The sequence below is a fragment of the Falco rusticolus genome, chromosome 9 (genome assembly GCF_015220075.1).
Source record: "Falco rusticolus isolate bFalRus1 chromosome 9, bFalRus1.pri, whole genome shotgun sequence".
NCBI classification, from domain to species: domain Eukaryota; kingdom Metazoa; phylum Chordata; class Aves; order Falconiformes; family Falconidae; genus Falco; species Falco rusticolus.
This window is the reverse complement of record NC_051195.1, coordinates 35,313,489-35,340,195: the sequence shown is the minus strand read 5'-3', so window position 1 is coordinate 35,340,195 and position 26,707 is coordinate 35,313,489. Positions and strand designations below refer to the sequence as shown.

Sequence of the window (26,707 nt, the reverse complement as noted above, 5' to 3'; positions counted from 1 at the left end):
CATCATCTAGGGCTAATGGGATTGGAAAACCACATCAACATGGCAGAGGGTGCAAGCTCACAAACCCGTCTTGCTGTAGGGGACAAACTCCTCTGCATTTAACCTAAAGAAGAGGATGAAGAACGGCTTTGCTACATGTTCTAATCTGGAGGAGAATATTCTTAATAAAGCTTAAAAGAGTGACATCATGTTAGGCTGCATATCAAAGAAAAGCAAAATTTAGCATCTTCAGAGCTGTGTACTGAACACATAAGCACCTCTGAGCCCCTTACATCCAGACACTGCCAGTGCAGAGCAAGACACATGCCTGCTCCAAGCAGTTTACAACCCCAAACACCCCTGGAGTTCAAACCCCACTTTGCCCTGGAGAGGATCTGAGTTTCCACCAAAGAGGAGCAAGGATAAGAAGTCAGGTGGAAAGCAGGGATGGCATGAATAGAAAACAACACAGGAAAAATTTCTGGGTTTCTTTTCTAGGAGGTTTGAGAGAAAAGCCTGCAAACCATGGCCCAAGTCATTATTAACCTTGTTCTCATGAAGTATGTTACAGCTTTCCCAACCTTCTTAACAGGGCTCAGCTGTCAGCAGGGCTGGCAAGTGTTTCATGCTGCCTTGCCGCACATACATTAGGTTAAGTAGCAGCATCCCAGAGAGATTTGCTTCCAGTCTGCTGGCTACAACACCACAGTGTTGGTAAGGAAGTGAAATTCCTTTGCTGAACAGCTACATGGTGAAAGGCTGGAACTGCTAGCCTTGCCCTTTGCAGTACAAAAAATCATAGGGAGTAGGAAAAGGGGGAGAAGGAAAGAATATTAATTCTATCCCTATACATCAGGGTGGTTAGTACATCTTAGCACATGCTGTGTTCATTCTCCCTGTACAGATAATGGTATGTGCACATCAATTCTCAACCTACGCCTAAGACTGGCAAAATTAACATTGAAATTCAGGGTTTTTGAAGTCAAATCCTAGATCTGAGACATCTCAGTCTTTAGTTCCTGTTGATTTTATACGGAGCCAAGTTGGGTTCAACAACATTTTTGTCATCACGGGACATCTCAGATGGGGTCCTGCCTGACAGCGTATCCTCAGGGATGCACACTTTTGCTTTCTTTGTAGGTTGGTAGAGCTGCTGGCAATGAAAGCCAGATCTCTTGGACACACCACTCCTCTTCCAGGTGCTGGTGGCTACCCAGAGAGCTTTTCCATGGTGCTCTGCTTCACACCTTGCATCCACCACTTCCCCCCATGGCTGCTCCACAGAGTAACCTTGCAGTCCTCGTTTGGCAGAATCATGCTGTTCTGCCCAGACACCATTTCTCTGAACTCAAGCCTACCATTAACACAGTATCATCTTAAATAAGCTTCTTGCACTTCAGGGATTATACCCTTTGACGATCCCAAGAGCCTGTATTTCCATTAATCAGATTCATATATATTTAATGCTTGGGATCTTTTCTCTTAGATCTGGATCATTGTTTTTTTTCCTGGTCTCTTTTCAGCTGAGCCTCAGAATAAATACAATATTCCAGGTGTCCAGAGGCAGGGTCTGTTTCTCAAATACTTTTATCACGAGTCACAATTTTTTTAAAGTTCTTTCACAGACAATGGTTCTGTTATGAGTTTTGTACTTGGGAGCAGAAGACTGAATGAAGGGCTTATCTTTACATCGCCCTTGCTCCCAGCCTATCTAGTGCAAACAGCGATTACCTGCGCATGAAATGAAAGCAGCAATTCAGTCTCAGGAAATGCTATGTTATTACCCTGACTCATTGAACCTTGCCATCTCTTCCCCTTCATCCTTGGCACTGTAGTTAATTTCATGGTACAGTAGCTTGTTTTTATAACAACACAGCTGAAAATACCACTGGAAAAGGAGCACACTGAAAAGCTCCAGGTAGAAACTGTCACCTCAAAGAGAGAGTGCTGTAGTTCTTCCTAACCCTGACGGAGCCACGGGCTTGCCCAGAGGTTAAAAGGACCTTTGATTGTGCTGAAGCTCAACATGCTTCTTCATTTGATCTTACAAACAGGTTAAAACATTAACAAAAGTGAATAGCTAGATGTTAAACTTGGACTATTTTGAACGAGAAACAAAGCATGGCATTTTAACTAGAAGCACTTTCGCCACCACTAACGCCTGCAACCCAGGACTGCAATCCTTTCTGAAAAGCTGTCCATCAGACACTGTCACTCACACTCAGCATGCAACTGTTTCAAACTTGGCATCAGAATCAATTTTTTCCCAGCTGGGGACTGGCCCTCAGGACTTGAAGTCTTGAAGAAAGTGCACCTTTTTTTTTGCACAGACAGGAGCTTTTACGTGGATATCTGAAAATTCTTCCCTCTCATTTTGGAGATAAGGATTTGGTCCTGCAAATAAAACTAATCACAGGTTGTCTGAAGGCCTCAGTTTAACAGCCTGCAGGCTTCAAAATGGGCAGAGTCTGATTTTAGGATTAAATCCTGTGCAACACAAATAAAACATTGAGAACCTACACAATAACTTCAGTAGCAGGACACTAAAGAGGAACAGCAGTGATGAGGTTTCAGACCCACCACTTTGCAAACACCTGGGCACACACCTGTTTTAAAAAGACAGCAGAGAACTCACCCAGGGACCACCACTGTTGGCTGCAGCAATGTGCCCCTTTAAGCCTCCCCAGCATCGGGAGTTACATACAGTAACACACAGCAAATTCTACAGGTTTAAAGCAACATCAGTAAAACAGCAAACTTCTTTTTCTTTTGGGGAAAGCCAAACCTAGACCTGGCAGGGCTGGAAAGAGCCAGTCACCCTAAGCCCAGTCTCACCCACTGGACTGAATCTTAGGAGAGCTGGTTCTTATTCCTATAGGATTGATTTGGACGGCCAACATATCTCTGCCATAGCTTCCCCATCTGTAAATGCAAAAGATAGTATTGAGCTCACTCAGTAAAGCCATCATAAAACCTATGCTAATAGCTAGTGGCAGCAGCATAAAGAGCGAGGGTGGGATGCTCTCTCACCTTCACATATTCTTTCGATGATAAGGTCTTGGTAATACTGCAGGTCTTCATAGGAGGAGATGTGGACCAGGTAGTCGGGAGATCCAGCAACCCTCAGCAGCGTGTCCCTCTGCGCATCCCCAATGACAGCCACAAACACCAAGATGCCGTTGTGCCTCAGCTGCTGAGCTGGGGCAGCTGCATCCTCCATGCCGCCTCCATTTGTGAGCACTACCACCACCTTGTTGACACCAGGTCTTGCTCCCTTCTGCACTGTCATCACGTCACCGTAGACATGTAGCAAGGCGCTGCCAGCAGAGGCCAAGCCCCCAAGGAAAGGCACCTGGTCAATGGCTTGGAGGACAGCTGAATTGCTTGTGTGGGTGTCCAAAGCAAATGCAGTGTGAGCTTCACTGCCATAGATCACAAGGGCAACTTGGGTGACATCCCGGTTGATGCTGAAGTGCAAACAGCTGCTCCTGACAAAGCTCCTCAGCCGCAGAAAGTTCTCCAGGCCAACTCCAGCCGAGGCATCCACTGCAAATGCCCAATCAAGAGACTGCACCCGGCAGCCTGGATAAAAGAGTGCAAAAAAAATTTTTCAGAATATATACATACTCCTTTCTGACTGAAATAAGCAGGGGAGGGAAATGGCGGGCAAAATTCATCAGTGCTGATCACTGATAGTGAAGGGTGATCTACCACCCTTTCACACCAACAGAAAGAGACCCATCATAAAAGCAGTGATGGCAGGTTAGCTCCTGGATCTGTGACTGACACAAACAAAACAAGGACGTTCACCCTTCTGTCCTTCCCTCCTTCCCAGTGGAGTTCAGAAGACTCCCCACGGTTTGACAAACTCGTCCCACAATGCCCATATCACAGTCTTACCTTCAGGATTGTCCACACTGCAGATTCTCCTCTGCAGCTCTGGGATCCTGTTGAACAGGTCCTGGGGGTCTGAGTAGAGAATTGCCTGCTTTGGATTGCCAGTCACCTTGGTCAGCTCTGCTCTCATGAGGCTGCTGCCCACACCAATCAAGAAGAGATCTTGGTCCCTCACGTTCTTAGCAGCTTCTGCCACTGGATCCTGGGACTTGGAGTCAGTAAGCAAGACAACCACATGCAGCAGATCATCCTGTATGTCTGCAGAGACCGGGGTGCTCCTAAACCCGTGCTGTGCAATATGCTGCAGGGCTTTGCCTGTCAGGGTTCCTCCCCCACTGAAATTCAAAGCATCAATGCTCTTTATGAGACTGAATGCATCCTTGTGTTGGCCCACTTCAATGGGTATCCTGACATCGTTATCGTACTGGGCCACCCCCACATTCATTGGTGAGTCCTGGCCCATCACTGCTTGGAGGAACCTCTTGAGGAACGCCTTGTAGCGCAGGAACCCTTCCAGCGTGACCCCTGCCGAGCTGTCCATCAGGAAAAGGAGAGCCACACCACACTGGAGGCTCAGCTTTGGTGCTGAAAAGGGAGACAGCAATTCATCATTCACAGGGCAACAAGACAAGTGTGCCAGGCACCCCAGCTGGGGCCTGCTGGAAGCCCTGTGGTGTGGAGAAGGGACATTGTGCCCAGTAACCTAAATGGTTTGCCAGACATGTCATGAGCTGGAGGACAATCGTGCCGGGTTTATTTTGGCTGGATGCCACATAAGCCTTCAGAGACAGGAGGTATCTAGGGGAGTCTGGGGGGATCCCTGAACTTTTGGATGGCAAACTTCAAATTAGAAATGACAACTCCACTCTCTTAGTACTCCAGGGAAAACACTTAAGAGTTTCAGTGCATCGTGTATTGGAGAAAGGAGAGAGTCCAAGCACCAGACCCTCACCTGTAACACCCTGAGACACTTTCAAGTGCGAGTCTTGATTCAGGGGGAAGAAAGTACAAGGCATTTTTTTAAGATCAGGACCTTCCTGGGTTTCTTACATCGCACCCCCAAAATCAGGAGTCCCTCTTGTGCCCATGTGTACTGGGAGGGGACCAACAGGCACACCTATGTGCCTCCCCCAGTTTCGCTATTCTCCTGCTCACCTGGCACCTGCATTTAGAAACCACACCACACAAGGTATGACACTGTCTGTAATCAGTGCTGCCCGCACCCATGAGGTTTCTAAGCAGCAAGACCCAGCCACTGGGCCTGACAGAGCCATAACCAGCATGAGCAAGCTCAGCCTGTCTCCTGGAGAAAAGCCCGGCAGCTGCAGCCCGACCCCATCGTCCCCGTGGCTGTGCAAGGGGCGCTGCAAAGGCAGGACACAGCCCAGAAGGAAAAGCACAGGTTCCCACCTACCGCAGTGGATGCCTCCTCTGTAGCCCACCGGGCAGAGGCAGTGGTATCTGTCCAGTCCCTCTGGGACACACGTGCCCCTGTTCTGGCATGGCTGGGAGTCACAAGGGTCTAAAGGGGACCAGGGAAGGGAAAGACAGGGAGTCAGCAGGCAGCCTGCCCCTTCCCATCCCATGCAGTGTGAGCATCGCCATTGGGAAAGGGGTCACACCTCCGCCCCTCTTGCTGCAGAGCCTGAACTAAGGCCGGGCCACGTGCGCCCTCACCTCCACGGCAGTTTCACTGGATGGCTCTCCAACAGGCAGCGGTGAAGGCAGCAAACCAGACTGACCTCCTTCCTCTGCTTTGGAGTAACACCAGCGCAGTTGCATTCGGGTACATACAGGTTGCTAAAGGCCACGCAGCCCTGCCAGATTCACCCTGACACCAAAGGGATCAGAGTCCAGCCCGCTGCTTGGACAACACTGTACTCACAAAGCCACTGTCACCTGAACCAGCAAAAAGGTGGGCTTAAGGGCAGATCAGAAGGACCATAGCTGTTTCCAGAGTCACAAAACCAGGCTGGCAATCAACAAGCATCAGGCTCCCTGCTAAAACTGATGATGTTCATGGTACCAAGTGAATGGGAGTGGAGGCATCTTACTGCCCACTGGCACTGGGAAGCAGTGCAAGCTTCTGCCCCTGGGTCAAGAGCAGATGAGGATTAACTGGCTCCTCAAGTGGAAGGAGAAATGATGGGGAGATATTTTAATCCAAAAGAACTCCGATCACAGATATCCGTGAGACAAAAAAAAAAATAGACATATCATCAACTTCTTGCTAAGGATCACAATCTCTCACACAGAACAAAATTTCTAGAAGTTACCCCCCATCTTTTTATCTTTAGTTATTACCTTTCCTGCTTTGTAAATATAATTTTTAAAAGGCTAAGTCCTACCTGGACATACCGTTCGGAAGCATCTGGATGGGTGTTTTATTAAGACTCTCTTCCACCTGAAACAGGAAGAATAAAACCTATTATGAATCCAAAGATTAACAAGGTATCTTCGAGGCTGATTTTACTGTGTTTTCAATGGAACAAATTTCCTTTGAAAATGCAATTTTTCAAAACAAGTTTCAAAAGAAAATGCCCATTCTGAATGGGATGGCAGAAGAAAAAACAATTTCATCGAATCTACTCTTTTGGTTTTGAATTCTACTTTAATATTTTACATTTAAAGATTCTAGATGTATTTTTAAGGCTCCAAATCATTAATTTTTTTAGTTGCTACAGAAGAGATGTTAAAATTTTTGCTCTAAATTGGAATAAAAAGGAAATTTTACAGAAGAGAGAATTTCTTATTCAATATTAACTCTGCATCTAACTTACCCAATTAACTACTGGACAAGCAAGGTTTAGACTATGAAGAAATCCTCAGCCCTCAGCTGTGCCTCACAGTGGAATTTTTCAACTTCCTCCATCATTTCCCTGCCCTAAGGTGACAAAAAAAAAACCCAACCAAACCCTAGAGCAGAAGCGTATATTTGCCACAGGTCAAAAGGCAGTTAATGTTGCTTCCTGCCAGTGAGAGGATTTTTTCTTTTTTTCATCCCTGTTAATGAGGTTTCTATTGCTTTAATACCTACAATTTTACTATGCCACTGATTTTCCAGTGCTCTGAATTGGGGCTGCTCAAACTTGCAGCAGCTGTGGCCAAAACCATCACTTTCGGGATGCTGCAAGCAAGCCACAAGCTGCTCTGCTTTCCCACGTTGGCTCCAAGGTGCAAGTATCTGGAAATGCTGACAAACATTAGGATATGGCTGAAATTCTCCATACAATCATCCCCCAGTATATCTATGCAGCAGGCCATCGATGCACAGCTCAGATCTGGGGTGCTTTTCAAACATTACTCTGCCTAGTATCAAAACAAACACAGGAAGCATCCCTTCAAAGGAAAAACAATTCCCCCAACCGATTTCTGTACACCACCACTTTCACTCAGCTATTTTTATCAGCAAAGAGCACAAAGCCACCTTTCCCTTCACAGCTCATTTTTAAGGCATTTCTCCCGCTGTACTGACAGCGGTGACAATATTACTTGAAAGATCTGACATGCTTTATTGGATTTCAGCTCCAGCCTCCTCTCCCAGAGCAAGACGACATTTCCCTCACACAACTCACCGCACTGTGACCTGGAGGCGGGGGGGGGGGGCGGGCAATTTTCTGCCAGTGACTGGAGCCTCTCCATAGGAAAGTCCTTCCCAAGCCCCCCAGGGAAGCCAAGCAAAGCAAAAGGGGTTTCTCTGAAAGGAAGAAAGCCGGAGTAGACAAAAACAGAACTAGCACCAACACAGGGAGCCAGACCTAGAAACCCTCTGCAGCAGAGTTGGTACAGAGGTGTATAAACTCCAAAGCACCTTGGTTCAGCAAGTAGGAAACTAAGCCCAGTTCCATTTTTATTATATATGGTGCTCCTGGGCTAATCATCTTCTGCTTCTTTGTTTCAGCTCCTCCTCTTACCCTCTGCTCCTCACATCAGCCAATGGTCAGAGCAGGGAAGCCTCTTCCTAGGTCTAAAGACCATGTTTGCATTAATCTTCTAATGGATCTTTATCCCAACAAATAGTCAAGGTCACATAAAGCCTCATTACTGTATATCTCCCTTCTCTCAGCCCTGCTCACTTTTAGAGACGTGGGTGCCCATCTCACCTGTAGAAAGGGCACAGCAAAGCCTGCACTGCATCTGGCTGCTTTGAGCCTTTCCAACACACGTAGTTTCCAGCCAGCTCTTTCACGGTCTCTAGGGTCCTGCGTTCACAAGGGTGGGATTTAACCTTGCAGCCTGTCACAAAGAACAAATGCAAACTAGGATCAGCTGCCTGAAAATACAAAGTCTGTGTGGGAGCGGAGCGCCATTCTGAAACGGGTTAGTCTTACTTACCTACCTCCCAAGGGCAGAGCAGGCAATGCTTCAAGAGCCTCCATGAGACCCCGAAGAGAAATTTTCTGTCAGCAAGCTCACCAGCCTACCCCGCTGTCTGGGGTACTCACTATTCAGCCTCCTTTGCTTTGCTATAAACCTCACACTGCTGAGTTCAGGGTTCAATGACTATTTTTCAGTCCCTCTGGTGCCTTCATCATTCATGCATTTGATTTTCTTCTACCTCTGGACAACTATAGTTCTGTTTCTTCTATCTCTTGCAAGCCCTTGGTGGCCTCTTCTTAATACACAGCCAAGTTCATTAGAAGATTTAACACAACAGTGTTTACCCCTCTACCCCCATGATGTTGCAAGGGCCAATATTCCCATTTTCAGAGGTGAACTGAGACACTGAAAAATTTAGGATCCCGCAGCTCGCAGGTATGGCAGAGGTGGCAAGCATGCCATCCCTCCAGTCTGGGCACCAGGAACGGGTTACCTTGAAGTGCTACACCTGCCGATTCCCCTGTACGCTTTCTGACACTGCCTCGTCTTTCTCACTCAGTGACACGGTCCAAGCTCAAAGCGTGGGCACGGAAGCGGAGCCAGGACAGGGGTTACCTGGAGCAGTGGCACTGCAGACAGAGCCAGTGAGGGTGCTGTACAGGCCGTTGGCAGCATCATTGGCATCTCCAGCAAAGAGCACGTGCTGCTCCATGGGCTCGCTAGCCAGCACATGCAGCTCCTCCCACCTGCCGAGCAAGGGTTGAGGGCGTTCAACCGCTTAGTCATCCCCAAAGAATTGAGTATCAAAACAAACGCTGTGCAGCAAATAGAGAGCTGATGCAAAACCATAACACCCTTCAAACAGTTTTCAAGATCGTGGTGTGTTCACTCTGAGGCAGCAGCACAGCTCCCCAGTGGAAGAGCTTCCTTCAGCTCTGGCTCTTCTACACCAACCACCAAATTAGTGTTTCCTCCATGCCTGCATTAGCCCACAAATTCCCCTTGCCTCTTTCCAAAACTCATATCTAGCACAAAATCATCCCTCACTCAGTAGGACTTGCTATTTGGGTAGCTGGGCTTCTATTTCCCACTACGTAGAAAGTTTCCTACCTTGGAAGTTTTATTCCCACTGCAAAAACCGTGATGTGTCTCTCCTTCACCTGCTTTGCAGGCATCACAGTACTGCCCTGGGACTTTCCATCCAAAATGATGATCAGGACTTTGGGGACACTGGAGTTTCTGCCACCAGGGAATCCCTTGTGGAGAATGTACTTCAGAGCCCGACCTGTCTCTGTGCTCCCACCTCTAGAAAGAAGGGATATAAAATCAGAAAAGCCGAAATGAAAGCTCTTCTCCTGCTACTGAATTTACCATTTGATTTTCAAATTTCCACCCTCTGGTAATGGGGAACTTAGCATATTTCTGCCTGTTGTCACACCATACATCTACAGAGATACCTAATCCTGTCATTATCGTCACCTTCCTATCCACAGATCCCATCTGCTCCCTCCTGCCTCCCTCCTCTCCAACCCAGAATAGTCTCCGGAAGACTCCTGGTGCACGTTGGAGCAGAGTATTTGAGTTTTATTTCCAGCTCAACTGCTTCTGTTTTTCCACCTGGAAACTGCAGTCACTTCTTTACGAGTTGTGTGGAAAAGCTGTTTTACAACAACCTCTTGTACTCCAGACAGAAACACAGTACAAATGGGCAAAACGAACAATGACCAGCATTTCAAAGTGATTTCCTTTCTCTGGACACACAAACACACTATAAATTCTTGTCATGTACCATCCCTCTCCCTCCACGGGTCCTTCTGCTGTTCTTAGGCCAAGAGCTCAGGCACGGAGCTACGCGTCCCAGCTTGTCACTGACAGGCTGCAGTCCCACAGTGTGCAGGGGGTCCTTGCCTTTTTCCTCTCTGGTTGACCTTCAGGTTAATTTGCTTTTCTACAAAAAGTCATTTGTCTGTCCTGTAGTAAAGCTCCTTGAAAGACAAATGGTGAAAGCTTCCTAGTGTACCCCTGCAAACTCAGAAGGACTGAACGCAAAGCATGCTTTCTTCACGGCTTCACCAGCACCTTTTACATGAGGAAAGTAAACATTAAGAAAAGCCACCTGATGCTTCAGTTGTCTAAAACCATGCTGAACACAGTTAAAAGCAACACACTCATCTGCTAGGCTGTTTGCCAGCAGCACCAGTATGACAGAGAAGGTGCATCAGCCACTGACATTCACGTAAGCTGTACCTGTCACTTCTCCTTTTGGAGATGGGATCACCTGAAAGAAGCACAAGGCCATTTAAAACGTGGCACAGGTTATTCACTTCAGCTTGTTTGTGGCTCAGATGCCCAAAGCTGCCTTATTCCTCATAGGGCCTGCACTGCAGTTGTGTCCTGAAGCACTGGCAGAGCCTGGGAGCCCTCGGGGCTGGGGTCTAGGCTATCACGGAGCTTGCCTGGGGGTCTCTTCCATCAACAACTTCTTCCAGTACATGTAACTCAAAAAGCGGGATGAAGATAGTCCTGCCATCCTTTGGTTACAAATGAACAGGATATTGAGAGATGAAGGGACAGACTTGCAGACGCGTCAGGTGATCCTGTCTGAAAATCTGCTCTGCAGAGCTGACTGATGGGGTGGTCCTGAAGAGACATGGGCCTGGGGAGCAGGATGGAGGGATGTGCAAGTCACCTCTGAAGGAATGAAAACTAAGCGTCATCTTGGACCAAAGATGACAGAGGCAGGTTTGACCACTGATCCCAGGTCCTTGCCCACAAAATATCTATTCCCTTCCCTGGCCCCACAAAAGCAGTTTCTGGTGGTGCAAGGAACCAGCTGCCTCCATATTTTGACTGCCCTCAAATTCTGCCCTGGAGAAGGAAATGTTTCAGAGGTAGAAAGCAGTTAGTTCAATACTCAGCAATCCTCTCAGCAGCAAAGTACTAAACCCACACCAGGACTCAGGTGCCAAAGGGGGCACATTCCAGTGGTGACACGTGACATAAATCAGCAGGTAAATGGTTTGTTGCTAAGTGTTATGGAGCAGCAAACATCAAGCCCTGCAGCCGTGCAGTAACTCCCAAGGAAAGCAACCTTGAATGCAGTATTAGTAGAAAAAAAAAAGTTAAGCTTGCCAGGGAACAGCTTTAGACAAAGATGCTTTAGAAATCCTGAGACTCATTTCTTGTGAGATTAATAAAGAATAAGAATTGCCGGAAGCCTCCTTAACCTAAGAGCCTGATTGCCCTGCTGAGCCCATCTACACCAGAGTGTCTGTCTGAGAGGTATGCTGCACACCAGCAAAAAGCCCCTGGGAGGGAACAGAGAGGTCCCTCTGGCAGCAGCGTGCACCCAAGAGAAGAGATGCTCACTGCAGGCAGGGAGGGTTATGGCCAGTGTCTGCACAGCACTAGGGTCTCTTTGGCGATGGCATATGGGATGTGAACTGGGAAGGAGCGCCTCATCACAAAGGGTGCTGAAAAAAAAGCAGAAAGGAATAAAAAGGGGAGTGCTATACATACACAGAGGTCTAGGAGGGAAAGGACAAGGTGTGCAGCCCACAGAAACAACCACATTCACTCTAGTTGTTACTTCTTGCTGGTGAGCTCCGTGGGGCAGGGACTGTCCTCTGTTTTCAAGACATAACTTTAAGTGACTATTAGAGATGCCTACTCAAGGCTAGGCTCCACGTTCTAGGAATCATGAAATGTCATCAAAATTATAGATAAAATTATGATCTCTGTCGGGCTGAGACAGGAGTGATTACATTCTGAGCCAAACACTGAAGTTTTATGTAAGTAAAAGCCATGGGTAACCTCACGGAGACCTTGGAGAGGAGGTCTGTTGGACTGTGCAGCTGGATCCCAAGGTGGCTGGGTGAAATCAGCCCCAGCTGCCCCAACTCCACCCCCACCCCCGCACTCGGAGACTCAGGCTACCCAGGCACCTCAGCCCCTGCTGCCAGCCGCCCGATGCAACCCATTTGAGCTTCACATCAACCACCTACGTTCCCCACCCAGTTGTCACCAGGCTAAGACCCTGCTACATCACACCACACTGGGAAAATCCTTTCACCCCCTGTAAAAAAACAAGGGCAACCTACGCTGCAAGTTCTTCAGTTACTGTCACTAGCTTTGATCCCTGCCTACAACACATTCTCTCTTTTTAGTTTTGGAGGATTAAACATTTGCTTATCTCAAAGGGGTAAATCCTGCATGGACGTGAGTCTCCCTCTTCCCTTCTCGATAGTTAGCCATCTGCACAACGTGAGAGGTCTGTAGTGTGCCGGCCCCAACTGGACATTTGATAACAGAGAGGGCCCAGCTCACTGGGAACACACTCCAGACCTGTTGATAATGAAGCCACTAGATCGGAGGAGACTTTCCCAGCTGTCTTCTAACTCCATCCAAGGAGTTGTGGTATAAGTCACTTCCCATGACTGCCTTTTACAGCTGCTTTTATTGTCATCCAGAGCAAGCAAGGGGAACCAAACGACAAATGTTAGTCCTTCCTTGGAGGCATCACATTCTCCATCAGCTGTGCTGACACAAACACACCCCATTCGCTTTCTGAATATCCATCATTTACTTTAGCACCTGACATCCAATTTGCTTGTTCTAGAAAAGCATTTGATCATGCCTAGGTTTATTATTTTCCATCTACCCTCTGACCTCCACAGAAACTTTCTAATTCGATACCTGCCGGGCCTTTTTGCTTTGAACTTCTTTCTGTCGGTACTGCCTCCTCTGCACTCCACCATTTCAAAGCACACCCGACGACTGCGTGTTCACAGCATGAACAAATCTGACTTCTCCTGACCAGATGTCAGCAGCTGTCAAACACTCCAGTGAAAAGTGCTTGTGCGTCAGGGAAAATACATTGTGCACAGTCAGTCTGATGACTAAATCTTGATGAACTCGGTAAGCTGTGCCCATGTGAGGCCTGAGGATTAGAAAAAAAGGAATAAAGAGTCTCTGCACCAAACCTCATTAAATTCAGTTTCTTATCGATCTGCATTTGGAGGTTCACTGGATTTCGATGCAGTGGGTGTGTGTTTAGGGCAGTACTCCAGTAAGAGTCTTCTGAAACCGAAGGAGATCTGGACTTTACCTGCTGCCTTTTCTCAGAAACAGCACTAAGAAGGTTTCTCTCCTGTAACCAGCCATTGACTCATATGAGAGAAATCCGTAAGAAACTTAACTTCCGAGATTACTGCCAGATTTCGTTGAAATTGGCCCATGAATTCAAAAGCTACTTGGATGGGATTCACAGAGAGAGACCGGCAGTCTCCGAATAAATCACAAAAGCTTCACTTCAGTCCAGTGCTGCCTCCTTCCCAGTGCTCCCAGCTCTATGCCCAAAGCACAGGGCTGAAATCAGGAAACGCCCCGCTGGCCAAAGGCTCGTCAGAAGTACATCAAGAAGCCTCTCAACCGGGACGTCAAACACCTGGGTTTTTTGGAAGCCAACTGGAATCCATACGTAACTATTATCAACCTTTAAATGTCAGCTTTTCATCTAAACTAGATGAAATATCCAAGCACGAGGTCATTATTTCCGTTTGATCTGTCAGCATCCGTGTGTTGTCATCAAGGAATTTCAGTGCCAGACACCAAACACTGCTTTGCTTTCTCTGCTCTCACAGATATTCAAGCGACAGCCAAAGAGAAGTGTATCTTGTTTTCCTGTAAGATTTTCCTGTAATTTTATGTGAGAGGTTTTCTTGATTTGATTAACTGACCGGAAGCAATACAATAAACCCCAGCCAATCGATCTTGCTTGAAAAAGCTGAAAGTGATCACATTTGCTTGCAATATGTGCATCATGTGGAGAGCAGCAGACACCCGTGAGAAATGTCAATCTAACCTTTAGCCCTAGCACACATCAGCTGAAGAAAGAGCAGACACCCGCAGGCCGTATCAGTACCTCATCTATCATCAAAACAAGTGTTATTTTGGCGTGGTTCTTAGATCCTTTGTAGATCCAAACGTATTTCTCAGAGATGAAAAGTTTGGATTTTGAGAGTTTCTAAGGACAGTGCTGCTTTGGTTTTCTGGCTCCATTTCCTGAGGTCATGGGAATACATCCAAGTCTTAACATTCAGGAAGAAAAAATGTTTCTGTCTGAAAACCTGATCCTCTTGAATTCAGCAGACATGCATGCACAGATACCTAGGGCCCAGCAATTTGTCACTAACTCAAAGGCAGAACAAAGGAAATCGTAACCACCAAAAAATGAAGATGCACCCCGTCCTGCCTTTGCTCAGCCAGGTGGAAATGCCATGCTTGCTCTTCCCTGGAAGGACATAACCCACTGCCTCGCACAAACAGCCAGAAAAACTTGCCAGGAGGGTCATGGAAAACTCTTCCTTATTTCCCACATTATAGTGGGACACTGAACACTTTCTCCTCTATCAGCCTTCAATGACAAAGACAGACAAGGCTGCGCATTTTTAGCAGACTGTGGATTATGGATCACAGTGTTCATCCACTGCTCTCCCCAGGGGCATCATGTTGGTGTATGCATGGCAGAGGCAGAAATGTCTGGACCTCAAAAAAACTCTCAGTCCAGATATCATACATAACCCAGAAAAAGAGAAAAGCTGTAAAATAAGCTGACCTGAACATAATCCTCTTGATACTCTCTTTCACTTCTTGTTTGGTTAGATACAAATCCAGTGGGAATTCAAGGTGGGGAACTGAGCTGAACTGTATCACTCCCACGTGGACCTAAAAGAAAAGGTTAAAGATTATGAAAGGTGTCTATGAGACAGTTTTACTTGTTTGATCAGTTTACAGATTTGGGAAGACTAAATTATACTGAGACAAACCGTTTTCCACGTTGAGCCACTGGCACTCTAAATGAACATCCAGAAAGAGCACAGACCACGTCATTACCTACACTGACCACAAACAAGGCAAAAATAATTCATCTGCAAACAACAGGAGCCTCTGCTGCAGTTACAGGCAGCTCAAGATCTATATTTATCCATTGACAGCAGCTAGTAGCCTCAAGGACCATAAGCTTATAAATATAAAAACCTTTTATACCAAGCGATTTACACATCGTGCCGGCGATCTTTCCATTACTACAAGCAGCTCCCTCTGGCATTGAGCACAACAGGCAACACAAATCAATTATTTTTCCACTATCTCCTCTAAAACCATTTTCCATAGTAGAAAATGCAGACTGAGTTGTTTGTATTGGGCAACACATCCAGAATATTTCACTGAAGCCTTATAAGAAGTTTTATGGAATGCGATGACTTCAAAGGTGAAAAGGCAACTGATTTCCAGTCCAGTGTGCATGAGGATTAAGAGAAAGACAAGGAGAAGAATGGTATTTTGAAAAAAACTGACCCATCCAATCTGCAAGCATTGAATGGACAAATTCTTTTGCTTAAGCCTACTTTGCAGTTGGTTCCTAGATGGAAGCCTCTACTTTCAGTCAATTCAGTTTGAGGCACAAAACGCAATGCTCGTTTACCCTGAGCCACCTAGCACCTCTCAAAGCCTCACACACGCGCTGTGACTCCTTACCATCACTGCCCAAGCTGCAGAAAGCTTCCTGTGCTGCGCCTAAGCTCAGAGCTGCAGGGGGAAAGATTTCTTAGGCGAGAAAATGCAGGGAGGGGATGGCAATTTCAGCTTCCACAGGACCCTGCAACAGGGGCAGAGCAGCAGCTTTCCATTTTAGGACCTGGAACAATGGTGGTAGTCGGTCTGGAGGAGGTTTCTGGATACAAGTCTAAACATCCCTGCTGTGGGAACCAGGAGCAAACACAAGACCTGCCTCTGTTCCTTCGCTCCCAGACCTCTCTGGAGAATCGGACATGGACTAGGGGTCTTCAAAGTCACAGCAAGCCCAGACCCACACTCTGTCCTGCCTCAGGTTCCTCTTCCTGCTACACAGAGACCTTGCATCCCTGCCACAACCTTCCCAAAGACCTGACATTTATTTGGAAATGCTCTGATAGGGAATCAAGCACAGCAACTACCCCAGCCTGCTCCAAAGCCCCTGGCTAGGACAGCATGATGTAGGACTGGATGCACAGCTGGGTCTGGCTTGAAATCCCCTGAGAGAAACCCTGGGATGTGTCATGCAGGCCCAGAGGTGCCTCAGGGGTGGCTCCAGGAGTGGGTAAGACCTGAGGGAGCCCAGACAGTGGCTCCAGCAGCACAGCTCCCATCGCTCCTTGCAGACGCGTGGCACCCAAAATCAGATGCTGACTTGAGCCAAGGTCCAGAACAGGAGTGGGTAAGAAAAAACTCGGCATATCCACACCTGTTCTGTCATCCTAACATGTTCTGTACCAGGTATCTGTAGACACCAGCTGCCTGGACTTCAGCTGGCAATCCCAGCTGGCCAGTTCTATGTTCTTCTCTCTGGTGAGCACCAGCATTAAGTGCACTGAACACAAGCAGGTGGGCAGCATGGTGATCATATCTGGGAGACCTATGGCAGCATGCAGATCCTTAGACACCGCAGTATGCAGCTGGTGTCTTGCAATGAACTCTTTCCCTTCTGCCCTTTTGGCTTATTTTGGAACAGAGACCTTCTAGGAGGAGCACAGCAAGCTTACTGTTATCATTTACATCTGTGTGTAAGGTGATTGACTTCCCAGAGACTAATTCTGCAACTTTCCAGGGAAAAACAACAAAAAGATCAAAAGCATCCAAACCAAAATAAAAATCAGTAAAAAAAAAACCCCAAATCACAATCTTTAACCTGAAAGAGTATGTCTTTTCCCAAGTCCAAATGGAACTCCTTAAAACCTGTGAGGAATCAAGAAGTGTCCTCCAATACCACTGCTTCACAAACCTCCACTGCACCTTTCCGAATAAATCCTCTGACCCCATGGCAGGTTGAATTTTGCAGTTTCACTCAGCACTTTATCACTGACCTTTCCACACATTGCCAAGCCGCTTAAAAACTAAAATGAGACATTTCTGACACTCACCCTGTCTGGACGGATGTCCAAGGCATCACAGAGCTTGCCTACGAAGTGCTTAGACCTTTCAAAGCTTCCTTTGCCAATGCTGTAGGAGCTGTCCAAGAGGAAAAGGACATCTAAGGAAGCAGAGCACTGCATCACTAGGAGAAAGAGATAAACAAAAATCTGCCTTTTATCTTGTCTTCCGAGATGTGTCCCTGTATCACCCCTACCCACACGAACATGACTGCTCCAAAGTACAAGTTCCTGAGGTGCTTATGCTGCAGTGGAAGCCCATAATTTCACTGACAAAACCAATAATAAATCATAATTCAAAAAAGGTAGCCTGCAGACTCTGAAGAGACATTTTCAAAGGATTTACACAGAAATTTTACACACCAGCAGCATTTATCAGAACCAACTTCAAGGGAAACTGAATCCAGAAGCCCAACAGAGGGAGCAAGCACACCAACCTTTAAGACTCCTTTCGACCCAAACCATTTCTCTGTCCCCATTACTACCACCTTTCGCTAGCAGGAATGATGCAGAGAAAAATCTGAATTTATAATTAGGGTTTTCTACTACCAGAATATGAGGGATGAAAAGTTATAAAGCATTCTCTTCTGGGTCACTGGTTCTTCTAATAGGGCAACCAGCCCTGCCCTGCAGCACTGCGCTGGGGACAAGCCGGAGGACGGCCCCTCTGCCAGCACCCTCCTGGCTTGTCAGCCTTGTCCTCCCGGCCCAGCTGAAAGCAGAGATGCAACAGCCCGGGTGCTCACCCACCGTCACTGGCTCCGGCTGCCTGCCTAAGCATGCACAGAGAAAACTGCTGTGCCTCCAGCCCAGTATGGAGTTCAGCAGTGTGAGGAGCAGGAGTCTCCATATTGCAGGTGCACAGCTGCAGCAATGCAGCTCTTTCGCAGGGACTTGTAAGCGGGATGGCTGCAGCCCACCAAAGGGCTCTTGGTGATGTGCATCAGTGAGAAACATCCAAATACAACAGGGGATTTCAAAAAATATGACAAATATTTTTATGACATGACAAAATACCAAAACCAGGATGGGAAGTCTGAGCTGGACATATAGTGCTAAAGGATGGGGCTGGAGGGCATGCCCAGCATAGGAAAACAATGTCATTTATCGCTTGGCAGAGAGACAGTCGAAAATAACATCTCACAGGAGAATGCACGATACAGTATGTAAAGTAACCGACTGCACGTACATCAAGGGAGCTGCGGTTTGCTGTGGAGCATGGTTTGCTGTGGCCAGCCAGAGCCCAGTCGTCCCTGCTCACAGCATCGTGGCTGGTGCTGGCTCTACAGCCTGAACAAATTAGCCACACGGGAGGTCTGATCAAGGCTGTGACTAAACACAGCTCCTTAAATCAGTATTGCTTGAAACAAGCTCTGAAGGAACCAACAGAAACACCAGCCAGCTGGAAAATAGCCAATCTGGGAAAAACAGAGTAGGTCAGCATCCCAGAAGAGCTAATACCAGTGAGGGGGAAAGCGGGGCTAGGGCAGAAGTAGCCACAACGCTGTGCTGGGGACTTTATGGACTGAATGGGGTCCAATAAATCAAAAAAGCTAAATTAGAAAAAGAAGAAAAGCAAATAAAGAAGGAACTCAGAAAACAGAAAATACCTGCGTTAAGAAACAAACTTACACTGGCCAGCAGCTGAGATCTTGCTGATCATCTTCTGGTCAGCATGAATTTCTTGTACACCCAACACCAGTAAAACTGTGGGATCAAACAGATAATCACCATCAACACTAAAACCTGCCTTTAAAAAAAAAAGAAAAAAGAAAAAAGACAGACTTGCAGGCTTCAATCTTACAGCAACAAAAACAGTTTTGCTATCTAGGCGTCACATTTACAAAAAATAATTTGGTGACACAGCAGTGTAACTATGGGACAAAATTCCTTCTAGCAGGGACACAGAAAGCACAAAAAACGCCAAGGACCTGACTCCTGTGCACTATCCCGTATCAACTAGATACTTCACATACAAATCAGTCGTGTTCAAATTCTCAGAAAAGCTGTTTCTCCAGGTATAATTTTCTCCTCTCCTGTGAGAAACTATATTTCAGAGGTTTATCCATAAAACTCCCGGAGAGGAACTGATTTGGCTCTCACTCCTCAGAATGAGGAACTCTAGCTGGAGACAGGGAAGCATCCGAGACAGAAACCACCACCGATGCAAAATGATGACCTTAAACATACCTTGGGAAAGCAGGAAAATGCAGATGGACTCAAACAACAACAGGCTCATGATGACAAATCTGAAAAAAAAAACCAACCAAAAAAGAAAAAAAAAAGGAGAGGAATATTAATCCAATACCTAAAGCTGGTTTCTTTACTGGTGGCTGATCATGTCCTTGCTGGTTGTCTCATGTAAGTTCAGAAACACTTGGTCTGAGCAGCAAAAAGAGCACTTACCCTGGGGAGAAGGGTGGGAAACAGATAGAAGAAAAAAGCATGAAAATGAGGGAACGATAGAAAAGGAAGTCTCCCTATGTATTCAACTCCTTTCCTATCAAAACCGGAGAAAGCAGGCTTCGCAGGGGAGGGAGGGACTGCCCAGCCTCCCCTCCTCTCCTTCCTGGCCACCCAGACCTCCACCCTCCTCCCTCCCCACCACTGCATGTCTCTCTTAAAGCCGAGTCCCACCAGGGCCCTTTGGTTAGATTTGGTTAGATAGAAAAAGGGCCCTTGGGGAGCCAGTGGAGATCCCAACAGGGCTCCTCTGGGGGTTCCCAAAGCACAGGGCAGAGCCACGTCCCCCCCAGCCCCACCATCACCTGGGGCTGCGGCTGAGCCACCCCTGCTGCAGAGCAAACGTGACCAGATTCACACTGGGTCTCTGCCTCTCTCATTGCAGAAGCAGATTTTCTTCATGCAGTTAAAGACAAATAAATGCATTTCTCGATAACCAGCTCATTAACCAATTGTTTTTCCAAGAAAATGGAGAGGGCTTTTCATCAAGAAAGACTTGCCTCTGTAGCAAATGATATATTTAACAAGCATCTGGGAAGAACTGATGCTCATTAATGAAATTGCCAATATAGGCCTATTGCCATCGCTCCAGGTGCCAACGGTTTGAGAGCGCGATCTGGCAAACCTCACGAGTCAGGGCAACGAGGGTCGGGAAAGAGCTTCCCAGGGTGTCCCACAGGGTCCCAGCCACCTGGCCCAGTCCAGCCCTCGGACACATCCCTGTACATCAGCTCCTGCAGGAAGGAACGTACCTAGTTAGAGGAAGGAGCCAAGCAGCGGCTCCTCTCTCTGTCTTATTGTTTAACCTTAGATTTATCGTTCAGTGCTGCCGTCTGGCTTCCTCGGTTTCCCCAGTTTTTCACACTGGGTGCCAACACCCCCCATGTTTCCATAGGTGAGAAGACCCTATCAACACACAGGCGTATGCCCAGGGATGCATAAAACTTTAAACCCTAGGAAAAAAACAAACTTTAAACCCCAGGAAACAAGCCAAACTTTAAGCAACAGAAACTTCTCCTCTGGGCAAGCTCTTACCTTCTCAAGAGTGGGTGAGACCCCTGCAGCGATGGGTTTGTCTCGTACTAAAGCACCAGCCTGCAACCCTCCCCCTGCCAGGGGAACCTCTAGCACCCACCCCAGACACACCTGGTCAGAGGAAGCCCACGTTAAGCCCACGCACCTTGCACCCCTCACATCAGACAAGGCAAGACACCGCCAGCAGGTCCAGCTCAGTTACCTGCACCGGTCCCTAATGAAGAGGGGACGAAGGAAGTGCTGTCAGGGATTACAGACACAATAACACTCCCTGTCTTGCAGTGCTCTGCCCAGTACCGGGTGCTTTACAAGCATCACCCCCCAGCGCCTCCCAGTGCCCCTCCGGACTGCCACTGCCGAATTAACAGATCCCAAGTGTTGTTTTAGTGAAGGGAGGTAAACACAAAACATGACTTCATCAAGGAAGCTCTTGTGTCCCTTGATAGCTTTAAGCCCTGGCACATGCCACAGAGGTAAGGTCATCCTTCTGCCACTCCCCAGGACGCTGTTTCCAGGAGCTAATTCCAGAGCACACAACACCCAAAGGAGGACAAGCCTCTGCCTGACACCAGATGTGACAGGTGGAGGAGGGGCGGATTTCTGGTTGTTTTCATACAAAACATTGACAAGTCAAGATGTTTCTACAACTTGGGTTTATCTTGGGCTTAAATCAACTAATGTGTAGGATGAATTCCTTGCCTTTCAGCCCAGCTAGACTCTCCAGGAATTCAAAGAAAGCTTCATCATCACACTCTGCTCATCAGCATTAGCCCAGGATTAGCAGCAGCCCGAGAACTTTAGACACCGGTTTTGCTGGGAGACGGGCTGGTGAGTGAAGGACCTTTTCATTTTATCTCCCTGGCCATTAAGAAAGGGAATTTCAAAATGTCTGCATTAGTGCTGAGTTAAAAATAATCTTTCTTTTTTAACCACACACATTCAAAACTCTTATTTCTTGTACCCCAATTCTCACTTGGCCACATAAAAGGTGATGACAACTTATGCAAAGCTAAATACGAGCGTAAAAACGTGTACCTTACTTGGAGGAGTGAGACTAGAGGGGGAGAAAAGCTCTTCTTGACAAGTATCTTCCCAACATGTCTTTCATCATCTGTAGAATGTCTGAGCTTGCTTATTCTTACTAATGAGACAAAACCAAATTGTGACATGAAAACACAGTGAACCCAACACCACCAGCCACCGTAGTCACCTGGATGTCGAATCGGGTCTAACTGCACAGCCATGCCTACAGCAGGGCAAGCACCTGCCTGAGAAGGGATCTGGAAACCACTGTGGGCTCATGTCTCTGTGAGAAGGGGACATGGCTTGCAGCTGGCACGAACCACTACCACAAGATCCCATTCCTACACAGACTGTTACCAGAGCAGTTGACATCACGTGCACTACTTAGAGGCAAATGTCACCCTTTTACTGGGACAAGTAGAAGGACTTAAAAGTACCAGGCAGCTGCTTTAATTACCACTCCTTCTCCTCTCAGAGACCTGGCTGGCAACAAAAGGCATCTGCAGCTCATTTTTCAAACCATCCCTCTTTGATTTAAGAGTAGGGAAGAAAGCAGAAGAGATTACGCTGTATATTCATTAAAGTGTATTCTTAACAAGGCAAAGCGACCCCCTGTCCCTGCAGTTCTAACTCGGTGGTTCCCTTCAGCGGTGCTCTGACTGCTGGGGAGGACCTGGCACCGGCTTGCTGAGGGCAGCCTGCTGCTAGGGGCTCGGCTGACCTTCAGGTGGAGGAAGGGAAGAGAGGAGGTCAGTATTGCTGCCCCCTCTTTCAGTCGCCCTCAGCCTGTTTTCCAGAAGTAAAATTTACTTTTTTCTTCTTGCCTAGGTTTGGAGGCAGTGGGCCACCTCTGTTGGGAACCTAGGCATCCCCTCTGCCCAGCCACCAGCACTGCCCTGGCTGGGGCAGGGGCAGCTACTGGTGGGAGCAGGAAGATGACAGGTAAATGTTTAACTTCTTAAAACACACACATCACAAATTTCAGTCCAAAACTTCTGACAATTTTGTTCTCCAAGTGATAAACAAGATTAAGCTTCCATAAGACGTTCCACAAAACCAGCCTGTTTATCCACACACACAGAGCTCTGCAGCAAGCGATAGTTTTGACAGGCTCTTTTCGCCCATGCAATAAGGGCTCCTGTACATCAAGTGACCTTGATCTTGCAGCACTGCTCACATGGGGTACCGTCAAAATCAACATACAGCAAATTAGGTCCTGCACAACCCACAAGTTACGGAATAAAAACCACTGTTGTGACCTGTGAGCTTGTGCTAAACTTACTGTGTCACTTGTTCTGACAGAAGTGCTCATGCTGCTGGCTTTGCCTGGAGCTAGAGCAGCAAGAGTGTCTCCATGAATGTCTCATCTTTTTTATCTTTTGCTGGATGCTGCATGCAAGACCACCCAAGGGAGGCAGAGCCTCAGCACTGCAAGCACTCAGCACTTGCTCGCAGCAGCAGGCAGCTAGTGCAGATGCTGGGAAGAAACCTTCTGCGGAGTGGCTGAGGAAAGGGGCACCGTGATCTGCAGGAACCTGGTGTCTCAGGACAAACCAATGGCAGCACAAGAAAATAAATAAGTAAACAATATAATTACATTGAGATTATGAAAGAATGCAGATAAATTGGTCACATACCCTGCTGACAACTACCCATTTGAGGCTACGGGCTCCGGTGCAGTTACTCTGTCCCGTTGCCAAGGCTGTGCAATCTGGGAAGGCTACAACTGGGTGCCAGGCTCGGGGCCTGACCTGCATCGCCTCACACCAGCCAGAAACACGCACAACTGAGATGGATCAACTACTGATCCATGTAAATCATGAGCAGGTGTGAACGGTTCCCAAAGAATCAGGTGGGAAAGGACCAGGTGCTCCCCACCCTTGCAGCGGGCAGCTTGCTTGTGCGTATCAGCAAGATATCTCTCTGCTTCATTCCTTAGATGTACCACCCTGCCTTTGTCCAAAAGCTTCCCAGTGGGACAGGAAGACATCAGGTTTGTCACCTCCTCTTACAAGACAATAAACCTCCGTTATTTCACTGTCCCGAGAGCCTCCCCTGCAGGTCTTCCCAGCAGTGCTAAAAGGGGTGCTGGTCACCTGCAGCTGAAGCAAACCATCAGCTAAAGAGCATCAGCTGGTCGCTAATGAAGCCAGGCCTCAAACCACAGGCACCTGCTAGCTGGCTTAGAAGGACAAACTTCAGTGTCACAAGCAGGAATAAGGACTGAAAGACTGCAGTGACAAGCCTCCCTTTTGAGGAAACAAAACTCTGTTCTGTCCTTCCCCAAACACCCAATACTGCAGAAAAGGAAGAATTCCACCCTTCCAAGCCAGTCAGTTGCAGTGATTACCTACAGCAGAGGCTGCAGGGAGAGAGGAAAAATCCTTTTTTGACATCTCTGGCATTCAGTTCAGCTGTCAGAACGTGAGGCAGTCTGTCCTCATCTCAGCGCACGTAACACCAAGGTGTTCCTGATCATCTCATACCTGGCTGCTTTTACAGAATTAACCCCAATTCACACTTATTCTCCTGCTGCATCTCTGTGAGCCCCAGAGACAAGCCTGGGAATTTTCTCCATGGCATCACTCCCGCAAACACATACAAGCCGTTACATGCATGCATTCCCAAGGCAGCGCTCTGTGGGCCCTTGCTAAAGGGGCTTTAGAAAGAATTTTCCACAGGGTTTTTTGCAGAACTGCGGTAAGGTCAAAAGAGTCATTCCAAAGACTTATTCCTCTTCGAGCCTTCCTGGAAAACCCCAGACATCTTCAGGAGCACACACTGAAGATGATGTGGTTATCTACCCCAGCACACAGGGCATGAGGAGCGGGCCAGCACACACGCAGCCTCCCCTCTGAAGGAAGTGGGAAAACGCACTTGTGTGTGGGACCTGTCTCCTGGTGATGCCTCATCTCCACTACACAAAATAAAATTGAAGTTAACTAGCAGAAGCCCCCATGAAATCATTTTCACAATTTCCAGGTCACATTTAAATGTCTGTTCACATTTTCCCAGGTAACTCGGAAGCAGGGTCCTGCCACCTCCCTGTTCCCTTTCCACTCCAGGCCACTGGGGCTGGTATCTTCATCCCTCTTTAACATGTGCAGAAACCAAGACTGAGAGAGACAAAGCAACTTGCTCACAGGTGCATGAATTTGGAGCACAACCAGCAACCAGCCTGAGTTCTCCGGCCACCGCACCCCCTACAGGGAAAGCTGCCGTTGCACGTACTCAATGACGGGCACTACTCTTAATTTCTTTAACGAAGTGCGAGTGTCTGGGGATGTTACAGACACCGTTCCGGGGTGGGGGTGTCCTTCAGTCTTTGCTCGATCGTGACTTGACCAAGGGGTCTTCGTGGCTTCTGCAGAAAGGTTTTCATCGAGGACGTGAGACAAGAGACGCCTGGATGACTGCCCCAGCGAGTTCTGCACCTTCCCCCGGCCGCACCCCAAGGCCGGGGCAAAGACGTTGATTAAAGCGTTAAAGCACGGGGCAGCGCCGGTGTGCGGGGGGGGGTGTCTGTTGTTTTAATAACCCGGCACGGCGCTATCTGTTCATTACAGTGAACACGGTCCTCCCCGGGGGCCGCAGCAAAGCGCACACCCTCGGGGCACGGGGCAACCGGACCAGCGGCGAAACACCCGGGGCGGGGGGTCTCAGCGCGCCCCCGCTGCCCCATCTGCTCCTCGGCTCGGCAGTGGGGCTTTGGGGGGCCTTCTGCTACCGCCCCCCATCCCGGCCGCCGCCCCGCGCCCTGCGGAGAGGCCGGGAAAGCCTCGCTGCCGCCCGCCCCGGCGAGACCCACGGGCCGGCCCCCCAATCCCCGCCCCGGGGCCCCCTCCCCGGCCGCCGCCGCGGGGCTCGCCCGGCCCCCGCGGCCGCCGCCCGGGAGGGCCGGGGCAGTCGGAGGGGCCCGCACCCCGCTGCGCCGCCGGCCCCCCGCCTGCCCAGCCGGGCCCGCACCCCCGCGGCGGAGGCTGGGGATGCCCTCAGCCGAAACGGGGGGAAAGCGGCCAGCGCCGCGCGTTACCTCCCCTCCGCGGGTCCCCGGCGCGCAGCCCCTGGCACCCGGTGGCTTTGCGAGCCGCCTCCGTCACGCTCGAACTGCGCTCAGCTGCGACAGCCCCCCCCGCTGCCCCCTCACCGCCCGCCCTCCGCAGCGGCACGGGCGGGGAAGCCCCACCCCGAGCACCCGGGGTGCCCGAGGGCTCACGGAAGGCTCGCGCCGCCGGAGCCGCTCGCCCAGCACAGCGCGGCTGAGGGCGCCGGGGCCCGGGCCCGCTCACCGCCCGGCGGCAGCGGCGGGGCGGCAATAGCGGCACGGGCGGGGCGGCAATAGCGGCACGGGGGCAATAGCGGCGGGGCGGCAATAGCGGCACGGGGGCAATAGCAGCGGGGCGGCAATAGCGGCACGGGCGGGGCGGCTGCGCACCCCGCGCTGCCCTAAGGGAAGGTCGTTGCGCTCCCCGCTTTGCTTTGAGAACTTTACTTCCCCGAGCGCATGCTTTTCCACACAAAACCGATGCTCTCCCAGTGCACGCAAGTACCAGATACACACCTCCAGGAATTATTTAGAGGGCTCATTTAAAAAACTGTGGGTTGGGCTTTTTTGCTGGTTTGGGGGTTTTTTGTGTGTGTTTTTTGTTGTTGTTATTTTTGTTTGTTTACAACTGGGGATATGCAACTGTAGGAGCAGAACAGCACTCTACAAATTAATATTTTTTTGAAGTGTTAACATCACATAGTTTGGAATTAGAAAATGTAGTTATATAAGAATAAAGTGGGATTTAAGTAAATAATAAGATTATTCTGCTAAGAAAAACTATAGTAAAGTACCAGACCCCATTCCTAGACCAGCCTTCCTTATTCTGCTTTTCACTTCTTTCCTCCAGTAGGACACGCGGTACCCCCCATACAGACCCCGTCGGCAGCCCTTACCCTCGGAAGCCGAGCAATGCAAGAATGAGGACAGAAGAGCTGTGCCGTCGGCAGCCAGCACCTGGACGCCACTCAGCTGTTCC

At 48.6% G+C, this 26,707-nt stretch overlaps 1 protein-coding gene across 1 annotated transcript in view; it reads right to left on the bottom strand.

Moving 5' to 3' along the window:
- VWA2 (von Willebrand factor A domain containing 2) overlaps positions 1–25,782 on the bottom strand; it is a 34,881-nt gene extending 9,099 nt beyond the window's left edge. The window contains exons 1-12 of the mRNA XM_037400271.1: positions 25,717–25,782; positions 19,353–19,411; positions 18,795–18,869; positions 17,154–17,287; positions 14,813–14,922; positions 9,307–9,501; positions 8,812–8,942; positions 7,980–8,112; positions 6,225–6,280; positions 5,291–5,398; positions 3,880–4,461; positions 3,010–3,561 (exon numbers count right to left, since the gene is read on the bottom strand). Coding sequence (XP_037256168.1) covers positions 3,010–3,561; positions 3,880–4,461; positions 5,291–5,398; positions 6,225–6,280; positions 7,980–8,112; positions 8,812–8,942; positions 9,307–9,501; positions 14,813–14,922; positions 17,154–17,287; positions 18,795–18,869; positions 19,353–19,401 — 2,125 coding nt within the window. The 5' untranslated portion in view covers positions 19,402–19,411; positions 25,717–25,782. The remainder of the gene's footprint in view (positions 1–3,009; positions 3,562–3,879; positions 4,462–5,290; positions 5,399–6,224; positions 6,281–7,979; positions 8,113–8,811; positions 8,943–9,306; positions 9,502–14,812; positions 14,923–17,153; positions 17,288–18,794; positions 18,870–19,352; positions 19,412–25,716) is intronic.
- Between the last annotated feature and the right edge of the window lie 925 nt (positions 25,783–26,707).